Genomic DNA, 17,514 nt, shown 5'->3' with positions numbered 1-17,514 from the left:
AAGTGGCTCATGCTGTAATCCCAGCACTTTGAGAGGCCAAGTTGGGAGGACCATTTGTGCCAAGAGTTTGAGATCAGCCTGGACAACAAGGCAAAACCCTGTCTCAACAAAAAATTTTAAAAACAGCCATGCATGGTGGTGTGTGCCTGCAGTCCCAACTACCCAGGAGGCTGAGGTGGGAGGATTGCTTGCACCTAAGAGGTTGAGGCTGCAGTGAGCTGTGTTCATGCCACTGGACTCCAGCCTGTGCAGGACTTGCACCAGAGCAAGACCCTGTCTCACACACACACACACACAAAAGTGTATACGAGGTACCACATAGCCAACAGACTGGCGTATACTGATGTGAAAAGATCTCCATAATTTATGTCAGAAAAGAAAAAAATGTAGAGAATAGCGTTACTCTTTAAGGAACATACGTGTTTATACATTTGTACAACACATCTAAGAAACCGTCAGCCACGTTACCTCTGGGAAGTAGACTGGGACTGGCCGGGTAGGGAAATGTGTCATTTTCATTTTGATACCCTTCTGTACCATTTGATTTTCTATCCTTCCTTCTTACTGTGCTTAATGTTACTTTAATTTTTAAAAGCATGGTGGCTCATGCCTGTAACCCCAGCATTTTGGCAGCCTGAGGCAGGCGGATCACTTGAGGCCAGGAGTTTGAGACCAGCCTGGCCAACATGGCAAAACCCCGTCTCGATTAAAAATATAACAAAATCAGCTGGTGTGGTGGTGTGCACCTGGAATCCCAGCTACATGGGAGGCTGAGGCACAACAATCCTTTGAACCTGGGAGGCGGAGGCTGTAATGAGCCAAGAGCATATCACTGCACTCCAGGCTACGCGACAGAGCAAGAATCTATCTCAAAAAAAAACCAAAAAACTTTTTTCTTTAAGTGGGACTGGTCCACCGTACCAAACGCTGTTGAAAGGTCTGGTAAAATGAGGACTGAAAGGAGCCAGCTGGACCCAGCCACAAAGAAGTTGCTGGTGACCTCTGTCTGGACGTGTTCAATGTGGTCCCAAGAGCAGAAAGGCAGAGGGAACCCACAGTGGAGATGAGAAAGGAGGTGCAGTGCAGGAAGAAGACTGCTCCACAGTCAGAGCCAGGGCCCTGAGGAGACAGGGAGCGTGTCCCAGATGAGCAGCCGCCCCATGGGGTCAGCAAGGGAGAGTTCACGCTCAGGAACTCAGCACAGTGCCTGGGAACGGCTGTGCACTAACCCCACCAGCTCCCATGACGGCGCTGGGAGACTTCTGAGGAACGCAAGAGGACAGACACTTCTTTCTCCTGGATAAGACACAGGAGGAAAAGGCATATGCAAATACGTGGAGTTCATAGGAGGCACTGCAGGAACTCATGGGGTTCAGCTTGGGGGTGCCAAGGCCCCCTCTCGGGTAGGAGGCAGATCTCCAGCACACAGGCCGGGGGCAGGGTGCTCTGTGGTCTGACCTGGGGAAGTTTACGAGTTCTTCAGAAGAGACTGGAACAGCACACCAAGTAGAGATCACACTTACCTCAATTAGGTTTTTGGCCTTGAAAACATCTCCTATTTCACAAATGATGATATCATCTTTTGTCCTTCCAAGTCCGTCAAAATGAACATGTTGAACAACCACCTGCAAGTCACACAGCGACAGTATTATGGATGACATGAGGCAAAGAGATTAGGCGTCAAGACTAAACACCATGTCTGACATTAACGGCAAGGTTCTCTTCAAGTTGAGTAACCCAAAATTCTTACTTCTGGACTCTACCATCTTCCACAGCTTTTCAAAAAACTGGTCACTGCCACTTCCACTTTGCTAGGTCTGCACTTTCTGTGAACAAGAGCTACAAATTCTCTCCAGCCAGATGACCCCCCAGGACCAGGTCAGCCCTAAACCCAGGCAGGCCACATCACTCGAGGCCAGGAGTTCGAGACCAGCCTGGCCAACATGGGGAAAGCCCGTCTTTCCTCCTCCTCCTTCTCCTCTCTCTCCTCTTTCTTTTCTTTCTTTCTCTCTCCCTCCTTCCTTCCTTCCTTCTTTCCCTCCCTCCCTCCTTCCCAACACACTCCCTGAGCACTGGCCTATGAATGAATGCTGGCCATGACCCCTGACTTAATAACTGTGCACAAAAAATTGGCTGGGTATGGTGGTACATGCCTGTAGTCCCAGCTACTTGGGATGCTGAGGCAGGTAAATTATTGAACCCAAGAGGCAGAGGTTGCAATGAGCCAAAATTGCACAAAGGCACTCCAGCCTGGGTGACAGAGTGAGATTTTGTCTCAAAAAATTTTTTTTAAATTAAAAAAAACAATAATAAGTGTGTGCATCTTCTAAAGACCCTGCATGGATTTCAGTTAGGGACAATAAATGCTGACTCACACTGCCCCTCGCCTCTCAGTCTCACTAGAGAGCAAACTCTTCAAGAACTGGAAAAGTGTATTTAAATTTCAAAGGCAAAAAATTTAGGAAAAGTTCCATTTGAGACCCACAGTCTCTTTTCTGGGAGTAGGGAATGGAAATATAAATGTAAGTACAGTTTGAGTTTGTCTTTGAAATACTTTTTTTTTTTCATAAATACAAAAGTGTGTTTGTCTAAAATTCCCACATAAAAATCACCAAGGAAAAACTAGTTCTTTTTTTTTTTTTTTTTTTTTGAGACAGAGTTACACTCTTGTTACCCAGGCTGGAGTGCAATGGTGTGATCTCGGCTCACGGCAACCTCCGCCTCCTGGGTTCAAGCAATTCTCCTGCCTCAGTCTCCTGAGTAGTTGGGACTACAGGCACACGCCACCATGCCCAGCTAATTTTTTTGTATTTTTAGTAGAGACGGGGTTTCACCATGTTGACCAGGATGGTCTCGATCTCTTGACCTCGTGATCCATCCGCCTCGGCCTCCCAAAGTGCTGGGATTACAGGCGTGAGCCACCGCGCCCGGCCAAAAAACTAGTTCTTTAACAATAGCAACTGTTTTCCTAAAAGTCATCAGTCTTTCTGCTTGTAGGTGATTCCAAACTCTTATTTGATAAAGGCATGGAAAGAGGTGAATTCCTTTACATCTCCCTAGCGGTTTATGGAAGTGAATGTTTCTATTAACAATTGTATCAAGACCTTCAACAGAAAACTCACATCTTTGTTTTCAAGAATTTCCTGTTTAGCTTCAGGTTCAACTTCAACAAATTCAGCTTCTTCTCCTAATCCTCCAAAATCAGGTCCACTTGATGGAAGAGGCTCCAAACTCTGAAAGGGAGGGAGAGACCACAGATAAATGACTTTGTCACATATAAACACACACTTACCTTTGAGTTTTGTCTTTAGATGGTGCTCCAGAAAATTCAGTAGTTGTTCCCTTCAAGTAAAGGTAGGGGCAGGATGGGGACCAGGGAGTACAAAGGTGTTGTCAGCTATTGCTGATGAGCAAGTTCTCGGTTTGGCGGTTAACTAACTCATCGGTGGTCACTAAATAAAAAATAAAAACTAATTAACAGGGAAGGGCCGGGGCAGTGCAGTGGCTCATGCCAGTAATCCCAGCACTCTGGGAGGCCAATGAGCAAGGATCACTCGAGGCTAGGAGTTTGAGACCAGCCTGGACAACACAGCAAGACCCCATTTCTAGGAAAAAAAATAATCAAAAGGGTCATACACAAATCCATTATGACACGTCATGAACAAAGGATTATGACTAACCTAATTCTGGACACCTGAGGCCCAATGGAAGTTAAAAAATCATAAAAAATAAAATGCCACAAAAACATTTATCAGGGAAAAAAAGGAAAATAGTTTGCTCTCCTTTTGTTACAGAAAGCATCCTAATTTTTAGAATTAAAATTGCATACATTTTAGGATAGCAACATTGATAAACCGAATTACTAAGAAAACATTTTATGTAGACTCTGACAGATTTTTTCATTTCAGAAAGTCTCATTTTTTTCATTTCAGAAAGTCTCATTCACATTAAAGGGAACTGCATATGCTCATAAAATGGACGAGAAACTACTTTCTACAATCTCATAATATAAGCAACTTCTGAATAAGCATTCCGTAGGCTGCGTCTGGTCTGACATATCCAGGAAGACATTATCTATCTATATACACACAGTTAAGTGCTTCTGTTTACAGTTTTTCGACTACAATGATGCAAAAGTGATATATGTTCAGCAGGAACCACACTTCGAGCACCCACAGCCATTCTGCTTTTAATTTTCAGTACTCAATAAACTACATGAGAGCTTCAACACTTTATTATAAAATAGGCTTTGTGTTAGATGATTTTGCCCAACTGTAGGCTAATGTAAGTGTTCTGAGCACATTTAAGGTAGGCTAGGCTAAGCTATGATGTTCTGTAGGATATGTGTATTAAACGCATTTTCAACTTACATTCAACTTACATTTCAACCTATGATGGCTTTATTGGGGTGTACTTGAGAAACATATACATAAACCTAATATTGTGTGTGTGTGTGCAATCCCTTGAGCCTAGGAGTTTGAGATCAGCCTGAGAAATATAGGAGACCCTGTTTCCATTAAAAAAATGTATGTGCATGTATAATACAGAAAAATAAAATAGCCAGGCGCGGTGGCTCATGCCTGTAATCCCAGCACTTTGGGAGGCTGAGGCAGGTGGATCACAAGGTCAGGAGTTCAAGACTAGCCTGGCCAATATGGTGAAACCTCGTCTCTACTAAAAATACAAAAAAATTAGCCAGGCGTGGTGGCAGGCACCTGTAATCCCAGCTACTCAGGAGGCTGAGGCAGAATTGCTTGAACCCGGAAGGCGGAAGTTGCAGTGAGCCGAGATTGCGCCACTGCACTCCAGCCTGGGCAACAGAGCGAGATTCTGTCTCAAATGAATGAATGAATGGATGAATGAAGGCTTTAACCTTTAGGCAGATCAGTCTACCAATCAGTCATTAAGTCTGTATTGAGCACCATGTGCAAGGCAGTGGGGATGGGAAATGAAATAAATTTAATGAATAACAAACAGCATCTTTAAAGTGAGATAGGCTAGAATCCAACAGAAAATATAACAACAGGCTGGGCGTGATGGCTCATGCCTATAATCCCAGCACTTTGGGAAGTCGAGGTGGATGGATCACCTGAGGTCAGGAGTTTGAGACCAGCCTGGCCAACACAGCAAAACCCCGTCTCCCGTCTCAACTAAAAATATAAAAGTTAGCTGGGTGTGGTGGCACATGCCTGCAGTCCCAGCTACTTGAGAGACGGAAGTAGGAGAATTGCTTGAAGCCAGGAGGCAGAGGTTGCACTGAGCCAAGATCGTGCCATTGTACTGAGCCAAGATCGCGCCATTGCACTCCAGGCTGGGAGACAGAATGAAACTCCATATGAAAAAAAGAAAAAGAAAAAAAGAAAACTGAAAATATAACAATACATAACACATATTACAAGTATTAATGCACAAAATTTTGTTCGACATAAGCATGAGTACCAGGTGGTAAATGGCAAATGTTTTCTTACTGTGAGTCTTCATTAAAAAGCTTCAAAGACACTGGCTAGTAGGACGAAAGGTCAAATAAAAGAACTAAAAACATCTTTTCTCAATACACTCATCAAAGGAGCAGCAATTTTGATGTAAAAAGAGCTCCATAAAGGCAGGTACTTTTGTCCCTGTATCCCTAGCACCTATCACAGTGCTGGGCACATAGCAGGCCACCAATAAATATGAGATGAATACATAATGAGTGCTTACTTTGTTTAAGATGCCACAGGGGATGCAAGGCAAGGAAGATGCAGTTCCTGCCATTACATCTAGAAACTTAGGATTGAAGGATACGCCGAAAATGCAAACAGACCCAAAACAAGGCAGAATGTAAATGCCACCAAAGGAAAAGTCACGGGAAGGTGTGAGCCCATCCAAATGGGGGAGAGATAAAGAGCTTTAAGTGGGAAGCAACTAGAACTGAGTTCTGAAAGATGGGAATATTTTGATGCTGAAGACGGATGATGGGAGGGGAAACGCAGTGCAATAGTGTGGTCCAGACGAAGCCACCCTCAGAGGGCTAATGAAAATTCTGGACAGAAATGTAGTTCTAACTGCCCAGGCGCAGTGGCTCACACCTGTAATCCCAACACTCCGGGAGGCCAAAATGGGTGGATCATCTGAGGTCAGGAGTTCGAGGACAGCCTGGCCAATATGGTAAAATCCCGTTTCTACAAAAAATACAAAAATTAGCTGGGTGTGGTGGCGGGCACCCGGAATCCCAGCTACATGGGAAGCTGAGGCAGGAGAATCGCTTGAACCAGGAGGTGGAGATTGCAGTGAGCCAAGATCGTGCCATTGCACTCCAGCCTGGGCAATAGAGTGAGACTCCATCTCAAAAAAAAAAACAAGAAATGTAGTTATAATTAACCATTAATCAGGTTGCTCCCCCCACCTTTTTTTCAAGAGCACAAATTTACATTTATTGACTTTTCATAAGTTTAAATCCTTGAGGGGTACAATTCGGATTCTGTGTCCAATAGCCCTAGCAGGAAGGTTGCTTCAGAATTTGGCACGAACCATGCCACTGTTTCCATGGGCCTGAGTTACCTTTCCCCAGATTACTCTGGTTTTGTTTGGTTTGCTGCCAGGAGTCACTGTGTTGTTCTTTGCCTTGTATACATAAGTACATCTCTTGCCCAAATAGAATTGTTTCATCTCAAGCATAAACATCTTCACTTTATTTATTATTATGATTATTATTATTTATTACTATTATTTTGAGACAGAGTCTCCCTCTGTCGCCAAGGCTGGAGGGCAGTGGCATGATCTCAGCTCACTGCAACCTCCACCTCCCTGGTTCAAGCAATTCCCCTGCCTCAGCCTCCTGAGTAGGTGGGATTACAGGTGCATGCCACCACGCCTGGCTAGTTTTTTTATATGTTTAGTAGAAACGGGGTTTCACCATGTTGGTCAGACTGGTCTCAAACTCCTGACCTCAGGCAATCTACCCACCTCAGCCTCCCAAAGTGCTGGGATTACAGGCATGCGTCACCACACCTGGTCAACACCTTCAATTTTAAGAAGAGCTGTGTGCTCCCTTTCGTTCCGGAGACTCCACTTACAGCCAGCAAAAATGGCCTTGGACCACAGCCTTCAAAACATATTTCCTTTTAGAAGTCTTGTTCCCAGCAGGCCTCCACAGGAGCCAAGATGGCAGGAAAAGCTCAGGTTGCACTTTGACCTACTTCTTTGTAACCAAAAATCACAGATACTATTTGCATCCCTATTGTTTTTACAGATAGGATTTCTAACATTAGACTCATAAGGCTTTTGCTTAAGAATTGCTTTAGATGTTTTTAAGATCTTGAATTCCAGCAAAACTGCTGCTGCTCACCAGTTTGAAGACCCCTCTCCCCAACAGAGGAATGGAATCAGCATGAGAACAGGTTCCTCATCTCCCTGTCCCATAACTTCACCCTGCATTCTTCCACCAATCAAGGATCTCCACACTTCAGCAAAAACGCGAGGTCCAAACTCCCGGGGGAGATGGATTTGACGTTTCCTCTCTTTTCCCGTCTCCTCGTTCAGCGGCCCTGCAACTGAAACTCTTTCTCTGCTGCAACCCAGTCTCAGTGTAGTGACTTATTGAGCACAAGGAGCAATAGACCTATTACAGTTACACAAAGACCATGTCAGAAGAGAAATGGTGTTTTAACTGAATGAAAGACATATAGGCCAGGCGAGGTGGCTCATGCCTGTAATCCCAGCACTTTTGAGAGGCTGGAGTGGATGGATAACCAGGTTAGGAGTTCGAGATCAGCCTGGCCAATATGGCGAAACCCCATCTCTACCAAAAATCCAAAAATTAGCCGGACGTGGTAGCGGGCGCCTGTAGTCCCAACTACTTGGGAGGCTGAGATAGGAGAATTGCTGAAACCCAGGAGGCACTGGCAGAGGTTGCAGTGACCCGAGGTTGCACCACTGCACTCCAGCCCGGCGACAGAGCAAGACTCTGTCTCAAAAAGGAAAAAAAGACATATTAAGGGAAGTTAAGTCCAATTATAGATGCCAGGCTGCGACTTCTGTGCTGAATTTTTCTGGAAGTTAATGGGGAACTACTGAAAACATCTATGCGCAGGGTAAGTGAAATAATCCAAGTTGTAGTAGTAAAGCAGTGTTGAGGCTGAGACTCAGGAAATCTGAGACTTTGGGCCATTTGGAAACAGTAAGTATGTGATCTTGGAGAAGTAACTCATTATCTGGCCCTTATTTAAGATTTAGGATAAAGGAGACGAGGTTGGCAAGCAGTTAGTACAGTTAGGCGCCAGGCACCCAAGTATTCACATGCATTGTCTTTTAATTCTCTCTACTGCCTGGCAAGAAAGGTGCTATGACTATCTCTACTTTAAAACAAGGAAGTAAGGCAGGGAGCGGTTCTATCTTCTGCACGGTAAACGGGAGAAAAGAGGCCCTAGCTAGGTTTGAGTTAGAAGTCTTCAAAGGATTCTTGTTGCTCTAGGAGTCTACAATAGCTCCAGCAGCGGCTGAGCGGGGAAAGGCTGGAGGTGATCAGTAACGAAAGAAAACTTCACATCATGGAAAGAAAGAGCATATTCACTGTGGACGAAGACATCACAGAAAGTTCGCAAGTCCTTTGGGCCACGGACTCGCTGAGTGACCTTGAGCAAGTCTCGTCCTTCCTATCAGGTTCCCGCTCGAAGGTCTGAGGGACTCGAGGCGACATCTTTTCGGCCTCTTCCACCCGGCCCGCCACCCTCTGCGCCCTCTCTCCGGGGGAACCCTGGGCGGAGCCACGACAGTGTCTGCCCGTGGCGCCCGTCTGCCCTGCTGGCCCAGAGGCCTCGCAGCCCGCAGGTCGCTGGGCCTCTTACCCGGGCGTGCACAGTCCCCATGGTTCCCTCTCCAGCCGCCGCCTCGCAAAGCTGCCCGGGCGGGACCGAGCGTCTGCTGCTGAGGGTAGAAGGCGGGATCGCGGTGGCGGAGCTGCAGGTCAAGACAACTCCCACAAGTCCCCGGACGCGGCGCACTGGGGGCGGCCATGATGCCCCGCCTTATCCCCGCCCCCTGGCTCGCGGTGCCTTCGCTCATTGGTCCTTATGAGCCTGTGACCCGGATGTTTACACGGACGCAGAGGACGCCCTGACCCTGCAAGCAAAGAGCGTTCACTGACATCCGCGAAGCTGCTGGCGTATGCATGGTGCGGGGAGGGCGCATGGAGGGCGCCTGGAGGATGCGGGAAGGCCTGGAGGGCGCGGTAAGGATGGGTCTACGAGAGGGTCTCCTGAGAGGCTGGCGTCTGGGGTTGGCGCCTGAAAGAGATCAGGCCCGCTGATGGGTGCTCTGGGATGTCACGCGGGTCCTACTGCTCTTAGCCCTCCTGGCACCCCGACCCGAGGGTGCTGTGCTTGTCCCCACGCGCCGGTGAAGCCCCGAGGCTCAGCGGGGAGACCCCGGGTCCAGCCACCCCCGGTCTGCAGTGGTCAGGTCTCGCCGGCATCTGCTACACAAACCAGGATTGGTGCCCTGGCTCCTTTCCTTCATGTCATTGGAACCCCCACTCAAAATCGTCAGAATGAAGACAATGATCATGTCTCCTCCTCGGGGTTGGATTAAAAGGGCCTACTGTGAAAGACGGAAAGCAAAGCTCCCGGCACAGGGCCGGGCACACGGTGGGCACTAGGTAATGACCGTTATTCATTCACCCTCAGCCAGTAATTACGGGGGAGGGCCATCTGAGTGCTTGCTTGGGAACCAGTCACATCGGTGAAGAAGATGGCCATGGGCTTATGTTTTGGTGGCAAGACAGCTCCCCTGCCTCAAAAAGAAAAAGAAAAGAAAAGAGAAAAGAAAAAGGTATAATAAATAGCAACACATTGTAACAAATACATTGAAAGAAATAAGAGACAGAACAGGAAAAGAAGAAGCTTCCGTATCATGTCATGTGCCACTCCCTCCTGATAACAGAAGCATCTTCTCTTCTCTCCCTTTACTCCCTCCCAGAAACCCTGACACCCTTTCCATTTAAATAGCAGCACCCTAGGCTTCCAACATCCCTGAGCTAAATATTCAAGTCCACATGACCCTTCTTGCCTGGAAAGAGGCAGAACCCAGCACCAGCCAGGTCCCTGCCCTTCCCTCACTGTATCCCTCAAAGGTTGGCCTATCTAGTTGTTTTCCCAATGACACCATCAGCCCAGCAAAGGCAGGGCCCCAGTCTGTCTGTTTCACTCACAACCCAGAGCCTAGCACAGTGGCTGGCACCATGCAGGGACTCAGTGGATAATTTGCAGTTACTGCTCTTCCACCCGAGACCAGGGCAGACAGAAGCCACGCTCAGCGTCGACTCTGACCAGAAGCTACCCAGCCCCAAAGACAGGCTTGAGAGCTGGGAGAGAACCCAGGAGGGAAGACAAGGGGTGTTGAGTAATTCACTGCCCAAACACCAGGCCCTCCATGATGCCCACCATACCATCCTGACTTATTGCTATATTCCTGGCTCCTAGAATAATGCCTGGCCCAGTAAATCTTTGATGCCATACTCATTATGTTGGAAGAAAATGGAAGGCGACACATTCCCCACCTCCCCCACCCTCCTCTGGCTCCAGCCCCATGCTTTGGATGACATCCCTTCTACCCAGGATGTCCTTTCATGGCCACTGTGCCTGGGAGTGCCCACACAGCCTTCAGGCTGAGCCCACACCTACCCACACTGCTGGAGAGAGTGAATCATCTCCCATCCCCAGCCCCACCATCACCATCACCAGTGTTTCCACTCCCGAACAGTGTTTCTCTTGGTGTGTCCTGGAGGCCATGCCACAGTTGCCTTGAGATGATTAATAAAAATGCACACATCAGCCGGGCGCAGCTGCTCACGTCTGTAATCCCAGCACTTTGGGAGGCCAAGGTGGGTGGATCACTTGAGGTCAGGAGTTTGAGACCAGCCTGGCCAACATGGTGAAACCCTGTCTCTACTAAAAATACAAAAATTAGCCAGCTATGGTGGCACGCACCTGTAGTCCCAGCTACTCAGGAGGCTGAGGCAGAAGAATCGCTTGAACCTGGGAACTGGATGTCACAGTGAGCCAAGTTCCTGCCGTTGCACTCCAGCCTGGCGGACAGAAGGAGACTGCCTCTCAAAAAAAAAGGGGTAGTGGGGGAAGAAAAGGAAAAAAGAAGGAAGGAAGGCAGACAGACAGACACATGTCTGGGCCTCAGTCCTGAGTTACTGAATCAGAAAAACAGAACTTAGAATCTGGATTTTAAAGAAGTATGCCAAGTCACTTTTTGTCCCACTGGGCTTAAGAGTCTCTCAATTTTCTTCTCAATTTGAGAAGCTGAAAATGCTGTTCTGCTCTTACCCAGCAGGACCCACTCTGTGTCATTTTTGAAGCCAGTTTCACAAACCCAAACTTGAAAGGCACCCAGTGCCCTAGGCTCAATGCCAATAGACCCAGCTCCTGGAGCCCGGGAAACCTGCCATTGGCCACCAAAGTGAGGCTTTTGGGGTCTGACCAACCCCAACTCAGACTCAAAAGGCTATGTTAGGTCTGAAGATTGTGATAAGAGATTTTCAAAGATAATCTAGGAGACTGAATATATTTTAAGCACAAGTCACAGGATCTGGACATGTATTCATTCTGCCAGTTCCCTGAGCCTCAATTTCCTTATCTGTAAAATGGGGTTGATAACCACGTCTAAGGCATAAGGTCTTAGGACCTTATGTAACATTGAATCAACCAGATTTTCTTTGCCGGAACAGTCCTCTTTTCTTACACGTCCTTCCTCCTTATTCTTCTGAGTATGCCACTTCTAAAAGATAAGCCATGAGGTTGCCCTGCAGAGTGCAAGATGGTTGCAATATTTGAGAGCTTTTTGTTTGTGAGGCCCTGGAGGAGGCAGAGGGCACAGGAGGAAAACAAAGTCAAACTCTACCCTCAAGCAAAGGGCTCTGTGACAGTTACAATGTATATAATACATTAAAGGCTATCTGTGACAGTTACAATGTGTATAATATATTAAAGGCTGTCTGAGATAGATACAATGTATATATTGAAGGCTATCTGTGATAGTTACACTGTGTAATATATTAAAGACTGTGAGAGTTACAATGTACATATTAAAGGCTGTCTGTGGTAGAGACAATGTATATAATATATTAAAGGCTATGATAGTTACAATGTATGTATTAAGGGCTGTCTGAGATGGTTACAATGCATATAATATATTAAAGACTGAGAAGTGGCACAGTGCATATAATGATTTCCTTCTCTTTAACCTAGTATTTCCTGAATTTATTGGGTCATACATATTTTTGGTTTTGGAGATTTTTCTGTGGCCTTTGGCAATGCTATTCAACAGTATTTCTTGTGCTCTTCTTTTGGGCAAAATATAGGATTGTATCTCCCTGCTCCTGTCCACGTCACTTGCTTTGGTCAACGTATTGTGAGCAGAAGAGATATGTCACTCTGGATGAGAACCTTTAAGAACCATATTTCTTTCACCATGCCATGGTAATCAGCGATCCCCTGATGGTGGGGTGGCTGCAGGCTGGGTCTGGGAATGAGGATGACTTAAAACGAAGCCCAGCCACGTCTGCTGGGCATACAGCATGAATGAGAAATAAATCTTTTGGGTTTTGCTTGTTATGCAGCATAACCCCGCCTATCCTATCTAATAATAACAGCTAGAAATGTCTTCAAGGAACCCAACATCCCAGAAAACCACCTGATTTACAAAGTGCTAATCTGGTCCAATCAGAAGTAGAAGTGCAGTTTAGTTGACGAAGCTAGTTTCCTTATAAAATCCAGGCTGAGTGTAGTGGCTCACACCTATAATCTCAGCAATTTGGAAGGCTGAGGCAGGAGGATTGCTTAAGCCCAGGAGTTGAAGATCAGCCTAGGAAATAGTAAGAACCCTATCTCTACAAAAAAAAATAAAAATACAAATACAAAAAGTTAGCTGGGTGTAGTAGCATGCACCTGTAGTTGCAGCTACTCGGGAGGCTGAGGCAGTAGGACTGCTTGAGTCCGGAGTTCAAGATCAGCCTGGAAAACAGTGAGACCCCCATCTCTACAAAAATATATTTTTTTAATTAGCTTTTCATTCTTTTTTTTTTTTTTAATTAAATCCTCCTCAGGAAGCTGAGGCAGGAGGATTTCTTGAGCCCAGGAGGTCAAGGCTGCAGTGAGCTGTGATTGTACCACTGCTCTCTAGCCTGAGAGAAAGATCCTGCCTCAAAAATAAATAAATAAATAAAAATTAAAAAAAAAATAAAAACCAACCCAAATTTCACTGACCTTGGGGAGGGGAGACTGGATCTTCCCTTTTGAGTCATCCACCTATTAGTTTAGGACACCCTGTGGGGGGGCCCTTGTTTGTCACCTTCTTAGGGGGTGAGCACCCTGAGGTGAGGGGCTCATCTCGTTGCCTGTCTCCCAGCACCTGCCCTCTGAGGAGTGAAGATAAATCGGTGAAAAAAGCCTGGAAGGGCATTCCCCAGGCAGAGGTCCACTCAGGAAGCAGGGTGACTCTGGGGAGAGGCTCTGAGCTGCTGACAGGGCTTCAGGGGCTGAAGAGGGTGTGCTGGTGGGGGAGGCTTGGAGGCACAGGAAAGTGCTGGGGGTGTGGCGGGGCCTCAGCATGCCCAACAGCAATGTGGAGGGCAGATGAGCCCCGAGGCTGAAAACAGGCCTCGGCCTCCAGAGGGAAGCTGCTGCAGCAGCCCAGATAGAAAGTACCAGGGCTGACCCTGGCAGTGGTGGGCTGGGGACAAGTGGTCAGTTTCCAGAGATGACAGCAGAGGCAGCACTGGGACCAGCTGGAGATGGGGTGAGGGGCCTCCCTGAGTCCCCAGTTCCAGGCTTGGGTGGCTTGGGAGCTGCAGAGCTGAGGTGCTGTGAACTGGAGGGCTTGATGTCGCCGGGCTGCTGGTGTTGAGTGGAGCCGGAAGGTGGGTAGATGGCCCCAAAGCCCACCAGAGTCAGAGACTGAGAGGTCATCAGGGGGAGTGCAGCCTTCCCAGAGGTGGCTGTGCACACTCAGTGGAGTGGCTGCAGCTAGGCCTTGGTGACAAGCTTGGTGCCCAGGATGGCGACGGGGCGCCTGAGAGTCTGGGGTTGAGGAATGAGGGGGATTCTAGGAGGGTCCAGTCCACAGTGCCGAGGAAAGAGCCCCTGTGCTGCAGCAGGGCCATCCAGGGAGTGAGGCCACAATCCCCCAAGGAGGACTGTCCTAGATGAGCTTGGCTGTGAGGGAAGCAGGGGACACAGGTGCTCCTTGGAAAGGATGCAGATGAGGAGAGTGCTTTAAGAATCACTTTTATTAGGAGTTATTTTCTCATGCTGAAAGAAATACCTACTGTTCACCACAGAAACTTGGCCAACACATATAAACACAACAAATAAAATACAATTACAAATAACAGCCTAATGATAACTGCTGTAAGGGTTTGATATATATCCTTACCATCTTTTTTCTTTTTTTTTTTGAGACAGAGTCTTACTGTGTTTTGGCTCACTGCAACCTCTGCCTCCTGGGTTCAAGTGATTCTCCCACCTCAGCCTCCTGAGTATCTGGGATTACAGGTGCCTGCCACCATGCCTGGCTAATTTTTGTAGTTTTAGTAGAGATGGGGTTTCACCCAGGCTGGTCTTGAACTCCTGACTTCAAGGGATCTGCCTGCCTCAGCCTCCCAAAGTGCTGGGATTACAGGCATGAGCCACTGCGCCCGGCCCTCTCAGTCTTTTTATATAGACACACAGATACATATATACACCCACACACTTTTTTTTTTTTTTTTTAAACAAAATCGGCCTCATACTCTGCATTAAGTTTTGCTGTTTACTAAATGAAGAATCTTGGTCTGGGCATGGCAGCTCATACCTGTAATCCCAGTACACTGGGAGGCCAAGGCAGGAGGATCACTTGAGCCCAGGAATTGGAGACCAGCATGGGCAACATGACAAGACCCTGTCTCTACAAAAAAAAACTAGCTGGGTGTGGTAGTGCACACCTGTGGTTCCAGCTATTTGGGAGACTGAGGTGGGAAGATTGCTTGACCTCAAGAAGCTGAGGCTGCAGTGAGCTATGATTGCACCACTATACCCTAGCCTGGATGACAGAGCGAGGCCCTCATAAAACAAAACAAACAAACAAAAAAGAATGTTGCTCCCTGACATGTAATATACTACATACTGATTATTCCTGAGGGTGGATTCCAAAGCATACATGTGCCACAAATTAAAGGGAAGGCTTTGTTTGATAAGAATAAATAAGGATGCATTCACAGGGTGATAAGAAACCCCCAGAGGTGGTTCAGGAAGAGAGACCTAAGCAAAGGGTGCCTCCTGGAGGGGCAGAGAAGGCAGGACTGGGTGGCATCTGAGGCCCAGGTGCGGGGGGAGGTCTTGGCCATTTCTATAAGAGTATTACACTTCCTGATTTCCTGATCTTGGTACACACTTGGAAAAAAATTATAAAACAAATGCTCACTTTAAGAAGGCAGGGGGCCTGGCATGGTGGCTCCTGCTTATAATCCCAGCACTTGGGGAGGCTAAGACAGGAAGACTGCTTAAGTTGATGAGTTCAAGACCAGCATGGGTAATATAGCAAGACCCTTTTCTACTAAAAATAATTAGTAATTTAAAAAAATGATTTTTTTTTTTTTTTTTTTTTTTTTTTTTAGACAGAGTCTCACTCTCTTGCCTAGGCTGGAGTGCAGTGGCACAATCTCGGCTCAGTGAAACCACAGCCTTCTGGGTTCATGAGATTCTCCTGCCTCAGCCTCCCAAGTATCTGGGATTACAGGCACCCACCACCACACCTGGCTAATTTTTCTGTTTTTGGTAAAGATGGGGTTTCACCACGTTGGCCAGGCTGGTCTCAAACTCCTGACCTCAGATGATCCACCCACCTCGGCCCCTCAAAGTGCTGAGATTACAGGCATGAGCCACTGCACCCGGCCTAAATAATTTTTAAAAGCAGAGAGAAAATAAGTACCCTGGTAACCTATCAGCCATTTAATATATGTTTTTCGTGATAGCAATCACAATGCCATGCATACATCTGTCTATATGGGAATATATTGGTTATTAGAAAATATTATTAAAGTTTAGTTTTATCTGCTAATGACCGAAGACGTGGTGCTAACAGAACAAAGCCAACTGGGAAACTTGGGAAAAGAAACTTGTAACTTTCTTTTCCAACATTACAAGGGTGGGTCTGTCACAAGGAGGCCACGTGGGTGTAAGGCATGGCCTCCCTCACCCCATTCCAGCTCCACAGGGGACAGTGTCTTGCTGTAATATCTGGTGTGGTTAAGAGTGGAAGACCCTACCACTCACCAGCCCTGAGCTCACTTACAGAGCAAACACTGAACAGGGAACAGAGGCCTTGGAAACTCACTCAGCCCTCAAGATGTAAGGAGGCAGGTTCAAACCCTGGAACTCCTGCCCCAAAGGGGGCCTCTATGCACTAAGCAACCCCGTCATTATTTTCACAAGTAGCCTCTTTTCTCGAGTTCACGATCTCATCAAGAGAACAGGCTCACACAGTTTGTTCCTGGAACCAGTTTCCTTTAAAGGGTCTGTCTCCTCAGTCAAGTGCTTTGTTCAACTTGCTGGTTCTTCCACTCCAGGGCACTTACACAAAGCGGGTGAGGCTTGTTACTTTCTTTTCCAACATTTAACAGTTTGAGCATGCCATTATTTTTCTTGTATGTACTGTACTCAGATGCATAAATAGAAAAAAAATACACACGTTTCACCTTCAGTCATATTATACTGAGCTTGCTAATAAATTATCACACCTGGTGGAGAGTGAGTTCTGGTCTCAAGGGGTTGTCTCCATCAAGGCTGACAGAGTAGGGAGGTCAGAGAGAGGTCAGGGTCATGAGAGAATGGGAAGAATCAAAGAGGAAAAGAAAGAACACAGACCAGAAGCACGTGGAGAGTAAGTCAAGTTCAAGTTGTGGGCTCCAGTGGAGAGAAGGCAGAAGCTCCTGCTGTGTTTGGCTCCTGCCTGGGGGAGCTGAGGTGACTGCCCTGCACACTAGATTTTTGGGGTTTTTAAATTTTTTTTTATTTTTTGAGTCAGAGTTTCAGTCTTGTTGACCAGGCTGGACTGCAATGGCACAATCTCAACTCACTGCAACCTCTGCCTCTGGGTTCAAGCAATTCTCCTGCCTGAGCCTCACAAATAGCTGCAATTACAGGCGTGCACCACCACACTCAGCTAATTTTTGTATTTTTAGTAGAGACGGGGTTTCACCATGTTGGCCAGGCTGGTCTCAAACTCCTGACCTCAGGTGATCTGCCCACCTCAGCCTCCCAAAGTGCTGGGATTACAGGCGTGAGCCACCGTGCCCGGCCAATTTTTTTTTTTTTTTTTTTTTTTGAAGGCTTTTTCTATTAACATCCCATTGAGGCCGGGCGCGGTGGCTCAAGCCTGTAATCCCAGCACTTTGGGAGGCCGAGGCGGGTGGATCACGAGGTCAAGAGATCAAGACCATCCTGGTCAACATTGTGAAACCCCGTCTCTACTAATACAAAAAAATTAGCTGGG

General features: G+C 47.0%; 1 protein-coding gene across 2 annotated transcripts in view; it reads right to left on the bottom strand.

Moving 5' to 3' along the window:
• Positions 1-8,984, bottom strand: part of SAMM50 (SAMM50 sorting and assembly machinery component) — a 40,255-nt gene extending 31,271 nt beyond the window's left edge. The window contains exons 1-3 of one of the 2 annotated variants that reach the window (XM_064368192.1): positions 8,826-8,984; positions 3,123-3,233; positions 1,524-1,625 (exon numbers count right to left, since the gene is read on the bottom strand). In XM_064368192.1, the coding sequence (XP_064224262.1) occupies positions 1,524-1,625; positions 3,123-3,233; positions 8,826-8,846 (234 nt within the window). In that variant the 5' untranslated portion in view covers positions 8,847-8,984. Of the gene's footprint in view, positions 1-1,523; positions 1,626-3,122; positions 3,234-8,551; positions 8,706-8,825 lie in introns of those variants that run through there. The other variant, XM_064368191.1, reaches the window with a different exon arrangement.
• Between the last annotated feature and the right edge of the window lie 8,530 nt (positions 8,985-17,514).

This window comes from Aotus nancymaae, unplaced genomic scaffold (genome assembly GCF_030222135.1).
Source record: "Aotus nancymaae isolate 86718 unplaced genomic scaffold, 86718_ANA_hifiasm-v0.15.2.pri h1tg000076l, whole genome shotgun sequence".
NCBI classification, from domain to species: Eukaryota; Metazoa; Chordata; class Mammalia; order Primates; family Aotidae; genus Aotus; species Aotus nancymaae.
This window is presented reverse-complemented; position numbering and strand designations above follow the sequence as displayed.